Raw genomic sequence first — 13,269 nt, 5'->3', positions numbered from 1 at the left:
TTTATAGACACTGATACAAGTTTGATCATACAAGAATTTAGGGGATTCCCAATATCCAACATTTCTTTATCATATATTTTTAGATAAATTTTCATTGCATTCTTAGTTTGTTAGGTAAACAAAACCAATCATTTATTTTTCCCTTCAAGTATTATAATTAGTAGATATTAGTAATTTCTTTGTCCTAACTTCCTTGTGTTCGACCCGCAGCTACATATTCATCATGCACTTGCATTTAAATAAATTTCACTATCAAGTTTTGTATGTGTTATTGACTCATCATTCCTTTATTTATGTTTTGAGTTACAACGCTGCCAAATGGACAAATAGGGGAATCAAGTTGCTCATTGTTCTAGTGAAGTCCGCCCGAGTGGAGTTTAGGTCTAATCTGATTTGTGACATGTTGATGGATATTTGTTACAAAGTAGTGACTTTTGTCCACAAGGAAGCATTGATGGGGCTCCTTTCAAAGGCTAGGAAAGATCTTTTGTTTGTGGACTTGTTACTGTTTATTTAGATTTATGACAAAGATATTTGTTTGGATATGACAGGCGTCTCTTCCTTTCTCCCTTTGTTGGCACTAGTGTCTCTTCTTAGGCTCTTGGTGCCTCATTAGCTAATATCGTATACAAGAAGTATGCGACCAAACGTATGGAGAATGAATACAAAATTATCTCATTTTCATTTTCAATGTTTGAAGAGTTGGAAGAAGCGCTCAATATAATATCGAGGATTGCTTAACAATTTTGTAGTCTTTAATAAATGGGTATTTAACTTTCAACCCAAACGAATACCTTTACGATGTTTGTAATTCCCAAGTTCCATAAGTTTCCAAAGAGTACTAAATTATTAAAAGTTCGTAATAAGAAGTTCGTTTGTATATAACAAAAACTAATTAAAATTATAGGAAATTAGAATTAAAAAAGTACAACTTCCCACATTAGTTCATACTCACCCCTTGGTAGACTCAAATAAACGACTTAACAGAAGACCTAAATTTAGCTCATATTCATGGGGGTTCAAGGAATATTTGACTTTCAAGAAGAATGTCCCTTATAATTTATCCTACTTGAGCAAAGATGGAGTAAATGGAGTTATCACAATTACAGTGTAAATATTTTTCAGAGTCTGATTCGGATCATTTCAGATTCAGTAGATCGAATCGAATCATATTTTACAACTTCTCTTTTATGATACATCCAAAAAGTATTTTGTTATCCTTAGATGACAGTAATTACAACAAAACAATGTTGTCATACACAGTACTAAACTTTTTTTGCAACCGGACAAGGGCATTACATTACCATCGTCACCAAACATAAACGGGAGATTTGCAAACGTCGACTTCAAGGGAAGCAAAGTTAGATAGTTCCAAGGCGCTGCCATCGTCGATCTCTATATTCTTTTCACACTATCACCGTGAACAGATACCAATCCCTCATTTGCTAGGGTTCCTAATGCATTCCGTAGCTGGTACATTTGACAAGAAAATGGCTAAGCACAACACATGAAAAACATAAAACACAAAGAACAGATGCATGCATATACTTACATCATTGAGGTGGATTTCACCACCAGAGCTCTGTTCCTTTAAATATTCAAGCAGCTGCCAAGATTATCAAAGCAGGTATTAGGAAATGCACATTGGTTATTATATAGACAAAGACATTTCTTGAGCCCAATCCATTATTTGTTACCTCTAACATGCGTACTGCTGCTCCGCCAAGTTGCATCTTATCCATTATTACATTACGGGTAGCTGACAATACTTGTTCGCGTCTCAATCTTTCACTTGCTGATATTCCAGTTGTGATGAGATCCATATCAATGGTTCCTGTCAATGAGAAATTTTGATATCAGAATTTCCATTATTTATGACAGGCATTTATCAATGGCAAAGGGGAGAACTGATTAAGAACCGTAAAACAGCACAAAAGAAAACAAGTTATAATTAACCAGCACCCGTAGATGCTGTCATCCTTACGCTTCACTGTAAAATGTTAAATTTACAGCAGGATGAGGGTGTACCTGTGGAGTGATCAGTTGCTGATTGTTGCAGTGCAACTTCCAGAAGTCGTATAGCTTCATTCACATCATGCTTTTCAACCTGCATGTACAAAGAAACATACTCTTTAAGTTCCTTCCCGCACATCAAGAGATGCTTTAGTACAGAAAATTTACTAACCCATTCAGAGAAACGCATCCGAGCCAGTGCTTCACTAAGTCGTATCAGACTCTCAAGTTGCCTGGGTGTAGCAGTTATTACCTGTTCACAATATAAATTGGATAAATCATGAATCCTATTAACATTATTTCTTCTCTTAATAAAAGATAATCAGGTAGTCCCAGCCTGGCCAGCAGCGTTGGGCTTCTTTTCGCAGGTAATTTTGGCCTTCAGTTCAATATTCAGAATCACGGTAATTTTTCAGATCAAATTGCTTTGGCCTGGCACAGGATCATCTCTTCGTGAAGCTTATAATACTCTTAGGATTAGAGAGTACTTCAGTAGTATACCTTCTTACTACTTCCTGGAAAGTTTCCTCTTTTTCTCATCTCAACATATCCACGGGTTAATTCTTCAGCTGCTTCATCAGATAACCGTGGATGGATATGCTTTCTAGCATAACTCACATAAGAAGTTAAAGTTGGAAGGTCTAAGAAATCCTGCTGTACAGTCTGCAATTAGAAATAGAACATGGTCACACACATACTGAATGCAAGAAATTCTTCTGGTGCAACAGAAACAGAAAAGCATATATCAAACCTCTGGATCTTCGAAATGAAGTGCAACAATATGCTTTGCAAGGCGCCTGTCTGTTTGTTCATCAGCTTTGTCAAGTATCAAATATATCAAGTCAAACCTGTTTAAAAACAAGACTTGCTTTAAGGGATGCGAATCAGGTTCAGAATTTCTAATATAAAATGCCTTTTCGGCATTCACAATGCAGCCTAATATGTATATGTATTAAGTAAAAAGTAAGATATAATCTCATCAATAATAAGTTGCCGCGAAAGTTATGCATTGTCGATCATTACTTTACTAGAAAATACATTATCGTGCGATTGGAAATTATTATTATAATAAGATCACACTTCTAGCTGAAAAGGACAAACAACAAAATTCAGTAATGCATGTTCTAAAGAAAGGCTGATGGCACAAGTATACCAGCTTGCATGCATTACCTTGACAATAAGGTAGGTGGAAGGTGTATGTTGTCAATAACAGACAAGCGAGGATTGTAACGTGAACCACTGGGATTGGCACAAGCCAACACTGAGGTTCTAGCATTAAGGGAAGCAATGATTCCAGCCTTTGCAATTGAAACTGTTTGTTGTTCCATCACCTGTTGAAATTAGAACATATTGAACCAAAAATTAGTAGTGGAACTATACTACTGACAAATGCAGAAATCTCAATATATATATATATATATATATATATATATATATATATATATATATATATATATATATATATATAAATTCACCAGCATTTTATGGATCAAATGATATGGGACAGCAAAATTTGCATTCAAGTATTCAAAATCTTACCTCGTGTAACATGCTTCGTGCACTCTCAGACATTTTGTCGAATTCATCAATGCAACAAATTCCTCTATCACTCAAAACAAGGGCACCACTCTCCAAAACCTGAAGTGATAGTACAATCACATGACAGATACATTACAATCTGTTGGATCTTACAATGACGGTGGCAGTATTTTGAAAGAATATGGAGAAGTACTTACAGTTTCCCCTGTTTCAGGATCTTTGGCAACATAAGCTGTCAATCCAACAGCTGAGCTTCCTCTTCCACTTGTATATATTCCACGAGGAGATAGCTTGTGGATATACTGAAGCAGCTGTGACTTGCTAGTCCCAGGATCACCAACAAGAAGGATGTTGATGTCACCACGGAAACTAGCTCCAGATACCAACTTCACTGCACTACCACCAAACAGCTACAGGATGGACAATTAAGAAACATCAGAACCAAGTCGCCAAGAGTTAAAAGTATTCATCATGGTAAACCAAGTAATGATGTGTACCTGACAAAGAAGGCCTCTCTTAACATCATCAAGCTCCCAAATATTAGGTGCCAATGATCTTGTTAATCGATCATAAATGTCAGGCACTTTAGACAACTCCTTCAATTTGTCCACCTAAAGGCAGGAGGTGTGCATTGTGAATCAATACTTCAACATTTAGATTGACAGCGTGAATATACTGTCATATTAAACAAGGATAAATTTCAATTACCTTTTTTTGATAGTCAACATTCACATCATCTTCATCTCTGCTTGAACCCATCTCTACTTCCATGGGATCTTCATTCTGCATTCTTGATTTGTCCGTTTTCTTTATATGGAGACAGTCAATATAAGTCTGCCATGGGAAGCAAGCCAAATTATCAAATTTAAAGGTAGACTTTTTCTATCATTTGAATTAAAACAAGGATGTGAGTGCCGCACACATACTTTAAACAACGACTTCACAGTTCTTTGTGTAGGTCCAACTCGGACACTCATTGCCCTATAAATTCCGGTTACCTGTAAAAGGAGCAATAAAGATCACATTTAACATGTGGCAAGAAAATACACTGTCAAAAATAGCTTGGTTCAGGTGAAAACTGCTATACAATTAAAAGTTTTATTGCTGCTGCTAACGGTTATATGTTTTCAAATGTTTTGGACAGGGATCTTGTTAAAATTATATGGAAGAAAAGGACTCCTCCAAGATCACAACTCACTGCTTGGTTTCTTGTGCTCAACAAACTCAAACTGGAAGATACGTGAATAGCATTAACTTATTGTCTTGGGAAGAAGCTGTCTGCCTTTTTTGTTCTGAGGATCTCGAAACCTCTTCGCACTTATTTTTCACTTGTACATTCTCGTGGCGTTTATGGACAGCTTGCCTCGCTTGGTGAAGGATTGAAACAGTTATACACAATGGGGCGGTGGAAAACATCCGATTATGGAGCTCCCTAGTGCAAGGAAGGTTTAAAAGCAAAGTTTGGCACTCATTACTCTTCGTGGTATAAAGTACCATTTGGTTCTCACGAAACCAAGTTCAGTTCCATGGGAAGATTTTGGATTTTGATGAGGTGATAACTTGGATGTTTGTTTGCGTTGGATACATAGGAAAAAGTGTCCAAAGTTTTGCTTAGGGTATTGATGATGGTTTCATGAGCTTTTGTATCGAGTTTATTGGTGTAATTGGCTCTTGAACTATTGATTTGAACTCTAATGTACTCTCTAGGCATATGTGTGCACTCCATTTCACTCTTCCGATGGCTTTTTCTCCATGGGGTTTTTTATGCCGGAGGTGGTTTGTCTTGGTCATATATCTTCTAGTTTAATAAAATTAACTTACCTATCGAAGATAAACACTGACAAAAATCATACTCCAGCATGTGCTCACCTCAACCCGGTCACCTGGCTTCCCAGAATCTACCAGCTTGTCATGCAGCACTAAGCTAACTGTGTGAGGTGTCCCTCCATCAGGAATCTCATCCGGTGTCTCTTGGAGTCGCACAATCTGCTTATCAGCAAACCTAATAGAGAGCACATTCAAGTTAGTCTCACAAGAAAATGCACCACTCACTGCTACAAACTATACTTTTTTAAACTGAGTGCTTCTTCTTTCCTCTTTTTCCAAATAAATTACTATCATTGCTGATGTGAGTTACAGTTGTGAGATTGGGAACACGAAGAATCAAATAACCTTCAAAATATTCCCACTTTAGCTTGATGTCAATCCATGCGATAAGTTATACTACATTATTCCGGATCATGCTAGATCCACTCATCCATTTTGACTTCCATGTGAGAACACAATTATCAATGACCTTTTCACAAGACTTGCATTTAAGGAAAAACTGATCAGCTAACATCAAACAATGTCAGATTACAAGGACCAAAAAAATACATGGTTCTTAAAACACCCCAAATATCAACATAAAGGTTGAGCTAGACAAAAATCCTCCTTTACCAACTAGTTTAGACAACAACCACATTATTTTGCCAACCAAACAAACATGTAATTACTAATGCAGAACTTCATCAACCTCCTATTATGAAAAGATGATAAAGGCAATCAAACATGTAATTCAAGTCTCAAAGAACTTTACAATCAAAGAAAAAAGTTCAAATATTTACCTGCATCGATTGTGAACAAGTGTCATAGAGTTCTTTGCCTTACATTCTTCTCTCATGCAGGCAGGAGGCTCATTAATTCTTCCTGTTAACATTGATAACATTCAGACCATATTAACTCAAAACCTCAATTGTAAACTCAACAAAATTGACAACCTCAGATGAATACCTCTGTCTACAACAACAGCATCAGTGTAAAAACCACAAACAAGACACTTGAAAATTGCCTCGCGAATTTCGGGTATGATTGAGCTACACCTTATAATCATCCCCTTTAAAGACACCATCTTCTCAATATCTTTCAAACATAAAATAAACAACATATCATGAGCATGCTTCAATCAACAATAAGAACCAAAGCACAAAATCAAAGCTAGTAAGATTTACCTGAAGGATTCAATTTCCTCATACAAGTAGAAGACTTAAGATTAAAGATTCTTGCTTGAACATGTTTCTCAAAAAGGGGTTTAACATTAGCAACAATATCCATCAAAACAATATCGAAAATCGCCAATACTTCAAGTGGGTACCTAACCATTTTGTTATACAAATCCGGATCATAATCAAACACATGGCTGGCATCAACATCTAACCATTCACCTTCAATTTCAATAACTCTCCTAATTGATCTCATATATTTTCCTTCAATCTCTCCACTATCAAAATCAATAGGTTCGTCCCTAAAATTCTTCAAAAACCTCACAATCGATTCATTAACATCTTGAACACTAATGTTAGTCCCCCATACATACATTGGAGGAGCATCATCGCCATCAAACCCATCTCCGACCTCAGATGAGGACGGAGTTGGGGCTAACGGCGTAGATGGAGTTGCATCCCTCCTCGAACGACTTCTTCGGCGGGATCCAATTGAAGAAGGTGTAGTAGCATCTGGGTTTAATCTTGACCGTTGAGGGGTTGAGTAGTTTGACGATGTAGGCCTTTGTCGGCGGCGATTTTGTCTACCGCTATCACCGGGTGATGAGAATGTGTTACCAATTGGACTTGAAGCGAAATCATCTGGTGAAGAAGGACCTGCAGAATTTCGGAAAGGACAAAAATATTAAAAATAAGGGTTTGGAAAACATAGAAAATTGAAGAACTGAGAAAGAGAATAGACTTACCGCCATTGAAATGGCTTGGAGAGGAATCGGAAGCCATGGATCAGGGTTTAGAGAGGGAAAATTGGAGATGGGTTTTGAAATTTGTGACGGAATTGTGAAGGAGACTGATATTAGGGTTGTTTTTGAGACAAAATATTTGGCGGGAAAGAGTTTGTTTCCCGCCATAAGTAGTTAGTGGGCTAGATAGGTTATGAAAATGAAATGGGCTTTGTTTGATTTGTGATGATGGGCCAGGGGGTCGGTGTAAGAATTTAAAGCTACTTCGCTATTGTGGAAAATTTGAAACCATTAAGCGAAAAATTTTTAAAAATGAACCAAATAATCCAAGTTTTAAAAATATTCTAAAAGTAAGTATAAAAATTTTAAATTTAAAGTTTGAAACTGTTCGCAGTTACTAACTGCGAACAGCTACTTTGTCCTGTTTGGCTGTTCGCAGTTAGTAACTGCGAACAGATATTTAATATTTTATTTTTCTTAATTTTTGAGTTGTTATTTGTTGTATTTGCATTAGAGACATTAGAATAAGTAATTACAAGTCAATGTATGTTTCAGGCGGCATGATTCATCGCCAAAGCTCTGATCATTTGTAAGTGAAAGCTTGGAGGCTATGATAAAATAATTAAACATGTATATATATATAACAAAATATATACAAATGTTTGAAATATACAACTCATAACTATATATATATATATATATATATATATATATATATATATATATATATATATATATATATGTATATATATATATATATGTATATATATATATATATATATATGTATATATATATATATATGTATATATATATATATATATATATATATATATATATATATATATATATATATATATATGTATATATATATATATATATATATATATATATATATATATATATATATATATATATGTATATATATATATATATATATATATATATATATATATATATATGTATATATATATATATATATATATATATATATATGTATATATATATATATATGTATATATATATATATATATATAATATATATATATATATATATATATATATTATATATATATATATATATATTATATATATATATATATATATATATATATATATATATATATATATATATACATATATATATATATATATACATATATATATATATATATACATATATATATATATATATACATATATATATATATATATATATATATATATATATATATATATATATATATATATATATATATATATATATATATATATATATATATATGTATATATATATATATATATGTATATATATATATATATATATATATATATATATATATATATGTATATATATATATATATGTATATATATATATATATATATATATGTATATATATATATATATATATATGTATATATATATATATATATATATATGTATATATATATATATATGTATATGTATATATATATATATATATATATATATATATATATATATATATATATACATATATATATATATATACATATATATATATATATATACATATATATATATATATATATATACATATATATATATATATATATATATATATATATATATATATATATATATATATATATATATAATCGATCCAAATACACAAAAGTTAAACGTTAACGCTCACGACGACCCTCATCTACCCTATCCAACTGAGTTGGTCTCTTACGCCTCCTACGATAGTAAGAGGCGTTCGGGTGTCGCTCTGGCAGTGGAGGGGACTGGTACTGTGATGGCTGTGATAGCCCAGCCTGCGAGGTCCCTGCAACGTCAACGAGGTATGAATGGTCCATCTCCTCCAAATGATAGTCATAAGCAGGAGATGAGAAGTGATTATGGACGGTAGTCGGTGAGGACTCTGCAGCGACTTTCGGTACGAAATGCTGGAACTGCGAGCCGACGAGCATGTCATTTGCAATCTCCCTCACCGGCTCCTCGTGGTTGTACCGCATCACTGTTGCCGCACCTTGTGCCTGCAATTAATATTTAGTTAATGTAACATTATATTATTTAATCGGCAACTTAATCATACAAATGCAAATGAAGACGTACAAATTGGGTCATCGTAGGCGCAACAAGTACGTAATGTGCTGCTGCGAAGATGGCACGTGGTGTCATCCATCGGCGCGTGATGGAGAGGAAACACGACATGTAGTCTGGTTTAGTAGGTGCGCCATGAACATCGATCGGCGCACCTTGTGCCAGCAACTCCAGTCTACCATCCCAACGAACGATGTGACGCCAGTTGATGTCCATCCAGTTTGCCGCACCCTGATTTTTGCGCGAAATCTGGTGCAGCTGGGGTTCAGTGTCACAAGGCGGTGGAATGCCCTGTACCAACCCATATTGGCGCAGTACGCGCTCTGGTAGATGTACTTCGACAATGTCGAAGCATATGAGTGGCACAGAAGCCCTCCACGCACCTTAATGAATCCCCGAGTGTTCAGGTACAGCTGCGTAGGCTTCCGCAGGTATGGGTCCCACAAAAACTAAAATACATGTTGTGAAAATGTAAGTGATATGTTAATTAAATTGTACTAATGTTAATGAGTACTGAAATATTTACCTGGTTGGGTCGTAGCAGGTCTAACTGATCTCGGTAGAATCCGAGACCAATGCTGGTGTGCTTGCGCGTCCGGCGTGCAAAATTCCACCTTGAACCGTACGCAACATCTGGTGGGGGTTGTGGTGGAGGAGCTGTATCACCACGACCAACGATTCTGTAAGGTTGGCTGATAAGAATATGCTCCCACGCCCACAGTTGAACATTGGAAATGTAATTAGTATGTAATTCAAGTACACCGGATTAGAGTTAAATGTTAATTTTATTAGCTGTAATCTGACTATTGGCCCCGTAATCTCCTTGACGTTCTTTTGGGAGCACCACATAGCCTCCTATACGGGTATACAAGGGCTGCGAAGCCCCAGCTATACTCGGCAATGCGCTCTCATGGGTCGTCAAGTAAAGTTAAGTAAAGGAGCTGTATTTGGTTATTTGTTTTATCGGCAAACAACACAGGTCCTATCAAGTATAAGTGGTATGCCTTGGCGTACCTCAAAATGGTGCCTTCATCAGCATCTTCGGAAGATGCGAGAAGGTCTGAACTAACCACGTGCAGTGCAAACCGCTCCCCCTGATCATTTTCGATGGAGGGCGCTCTCCCAATATGCGATGCACCATATCACGCCAGCCTGATAGCTGGCGTCCGGCTGTACACACGGCACGTCCCTCGATGGGAAGCCGCGTTAGTAAGGCTACATCAAGCAATGTGATGGTAGCCTCAACTAGAGGTAGATGAAATGTATGCGTCTTCTAACGCCATCTCTCGACCAGTGCTGTGATAATGGCACAGTCAACTCTGCCGTATGCAACGAGGTGAAAGTCGTATAACCTCGCTAGCTCTAAGTACGGGATGATCTTATCATCGATCACCCATGGAACGAAATCTGGATGCCTGGTGCCTAGCGTTTCTGCATCGGACACCTATGAATATTGACATATAAATAAGTTACTTGGATGTTTGCATTAGTAAAATGCAAATCACAAGTACCGTACACCTAACTTGGGCATCCTAAAGAGGAGTACTCCTGTGCTCATGCTGCATAGTCAAGACACTAGGATCTAAGGGTCCTGGAGTTGTTGGATCCATTCCCTCTACTGCTTTGTTCACAGTAGCTTTAGTTAATATTACAATTATATAATTATGTATAATATATATAACATATTACCTTGAGTTACAGATTATCATGCTAGTATAATATATATAACATATTACCTTGAGTTACAGTATCTAGTGTTGTGATCTCCGCTCCTACAACGACGACAATTAGAGCGTTTCTTTCTATCCTCATCCATTTCGTTGGCAATTCTCCTAGACTTAGGCCTCCCTTTACCCCGAATTTGATCGGGATCATGTCTAAGTTCAAAGCCCGTTTGCAGCCATGACCTCTTATCGTTCATTGGCATAAAGTAATGTTCGTATGTACTTGCATAACTTTGAGATGTATAGCACGGATCCACGAACCTCTCACATGAAAGGTGTCGTTTGATGCAAACAGCAAGTATATGTGAACAAGGAAGGTGGTATACTCAAGTTTGTTACATGTGCACTTCATTTGATTCAAGTCTACATGTTGAATCTTACCCCCTTGGACGATCATCTAGTTCCCCTCCCAGTCTTAACTTCGAATACACTACTTCTATAATCAAATGCGATTATGTCATGGAAATTTGCCTTCTCAGTATTTCTATTGATAATCCTAGTGGCATGCGTTGTGTACATGTGTCCTCTAAGTAACCATGCACTAGCACGTTCACGTCTTTGAACAAAGTATTCGTTTACCCGATAGAAGGTGAATTCAGCAAGTGTTGTCAAAGGTAAGAAACGTACACCCTTCATCACATAGTTGAAAACTTCAGCTAAGTTCGTGTTAGAAACGCCATACCTATGACCTTCATCATGACACAATGACCACTTAGACATATCGCCCACGTCATCAATCCAGAAAATTGCCTCTCGTTTTGCAGTCGCAATTGCCATTAAACCATGCATTACCTTAACTTGTTGTCTTTGCTCAGCTGTTTTACCAAACAACTTCTTCAACTGAACATTACCCATAGCATGATTGAAGTTGCTAAGCAAATGGTGTAAGCAAAACCTATGATAAGCATTAGGTGTTTGCCACTCCGGCTCTTCCATGGTTGCTAAAATACCAGCGTGTCTATCAGAAATAATGCATAAACCTATCCTCTGGGTGACATGCTTACGAATACAAGCCATAAACCATGACCATGCACTTATATTCTCCTTCTCTACCAAGGCAAAGGCCAATGGAAAGATTCCCTTATCACCATCTTAGGCAATGATAGTCAATAAGGTATGACGATATTTACCATACAAGTGTGTACCGTCAATGGCGATAAGAGGTTTACAATAATTGAAGCCTTCAATGCAAGGTTTAAAGGCCCAAAAGACACGTTGAAAGGTCCTAATATTAGGTCTCACATATAAACCTGTGTCATTGTCCTCCTTAAAATACCACTCAAGTACTAACTCTGGGTTGGAATATTGCAAAGCTTCTAAAAAGCGTGGAAAGAGTGAGTAAGAACCTTCTCAGATCCCGTAAATGGACAACAAGGCTTGTTGCTTTGCACACCACGCTCGCTTATAATTCACATCCACACCAAAACGATCTTTAACCATCTGCCGTACGACAGATACCTTAATGGATGGGTCTTTAGCAACACAATTTCTAATGACATTGTTAATGACAGAAGATGTCAGGTGAATGTGTCCAGCCGAAACAGTGTCACTACCCAATACACAAGAACCATGCTTACCCTTATAGGTAACAATACGCCATGAAGATAAATAAGAATCAAACGTAGCCCTAAGTCTCCACGAACAAGCCCGCTTGCACTTCAAGGTAAGGACAATTTGGTTCGAGGTCTCCGTTCTATACTCCACATTTCTACGAATATGATACACTCTGATAGCTTCCAACAACGATTCCTTGCTATCAAACATCATACCCTTCTCAAATTCTCCGTCTTCGGTGTATGTGGTATCACAAGCCCAAGTCCTCCATGAGTTGTCCTCCTTATACTCGTCTAAAGGTGGACAGAGGGCATAAGGTGTAGGAGGAATGATTATAGGAATTGTTGCCTAGGGTCATGTCATTTGTTAGCGCATCCTCACCGACATCCACATCGTCCTCAGAAGGATCGTTAATGAGCTCATTACTCTCATTTCCATCATCCTAAGGTCCCATCTCAGCAGTTTCTCCTAAGTTAAACATTGAATCAATTGGAACTTGATTCGTAGGGGGTTGAGAAAAAGTACAAGATGCGGAAGGAATGAAAGATTAGGAGTTTCCTGATTTATATAGGCATAGGGGTAGGAGTAGGATTAGAAGCAACTACATTCCCTACAGGTACTTCTTCT

General features: G+C 36.5%; 1 protein-coding gene across 1 annotated transcript; it reads right to left on the bottom strand.

The window, feature by feature from the left end:
* Positions 1 to 914: 914 nt before the first annotated feature.
* LOC130824153 (DNA replication licensing factor MCM4) lies at positions 915 to 7,400 on the bottom strand. Its single transcript, XM_057689045.1, has 18 exons — positions 7,280 to 7,400; positions 6,543 to 7,190; positions 6,325 to 6,453; positions 6,159 to 6,240; positions 5,422 to 5,554; positions 4,479 to 4,550; positions 4,261 to 4,386; positions 4,050 to 4,163; positions 3,750 to 3,962; positions 3,553 to 3,651; positions 3,184 to 3,344; positions 2,765 to 2,861; positions 2,515 to 2,676; positions 2,186 to 2,266; positions 2,029 to 2,107; positions 1,698 to 1,834; positions 1,553 to 1,606; positions 915 to 1,470 (listed from the first exon to the last, which is right to left on the bottom strand). Exons 1-18 carry the CDS (start codon positions 7,314 to 7,316, stop codon positions 1,396 to 1,398), a joined length of 2,499 nt encoding a protein of 832 aa, XP_057545028.1. The 5' UTR covers positions 7,317 to 7,400; the 3' UTR covers positions 915 to 1,395.
* Positions 7,401 to 13,269: the final 5,869 nt, after the last annotated feature.

Source organism: Amaranthus tricolor, chromosome 1, assembly GCF_026212465.1.
Source record: "Amaranthus tricolor cultivar Red isolate AtriRed21 chromosome 1, ASM2621246v1, whole genome shotgun sequence".
Taxonomy (NCBI): Eukaryota; Viridiplantae; Streptophyta; class Magnoliopsida; order Caryophyllales; family Amaranthaceae; genus Amaranthus; species Amaranthus tricolor.
This window is presented reverse-complemented; position numbering and strand designations above follow the sequence as displayed.

Coding starts and splice junctions, on each gene's coding strand:
- LOC130824153 (XM_057689045.1), bottom strand. CDS start 7,316: ATGGCTTCCGATTCCTCTCCAAGCCATTTCAATGGCG. Junction 4,551..5,421: donor AGCCAGGTGACCGGGTTGAG/GTGAGCACATGC, acceptor CTCCTTTTACAG/GTAACCGGAATTTATAGGGC. Junction 3,345..3,552: donor CACGAAGCATGTTACACGAG/GTAAGATTTTGA, acceptor TAATTTCAACAG/GTGATGGAACAACAAACAGT.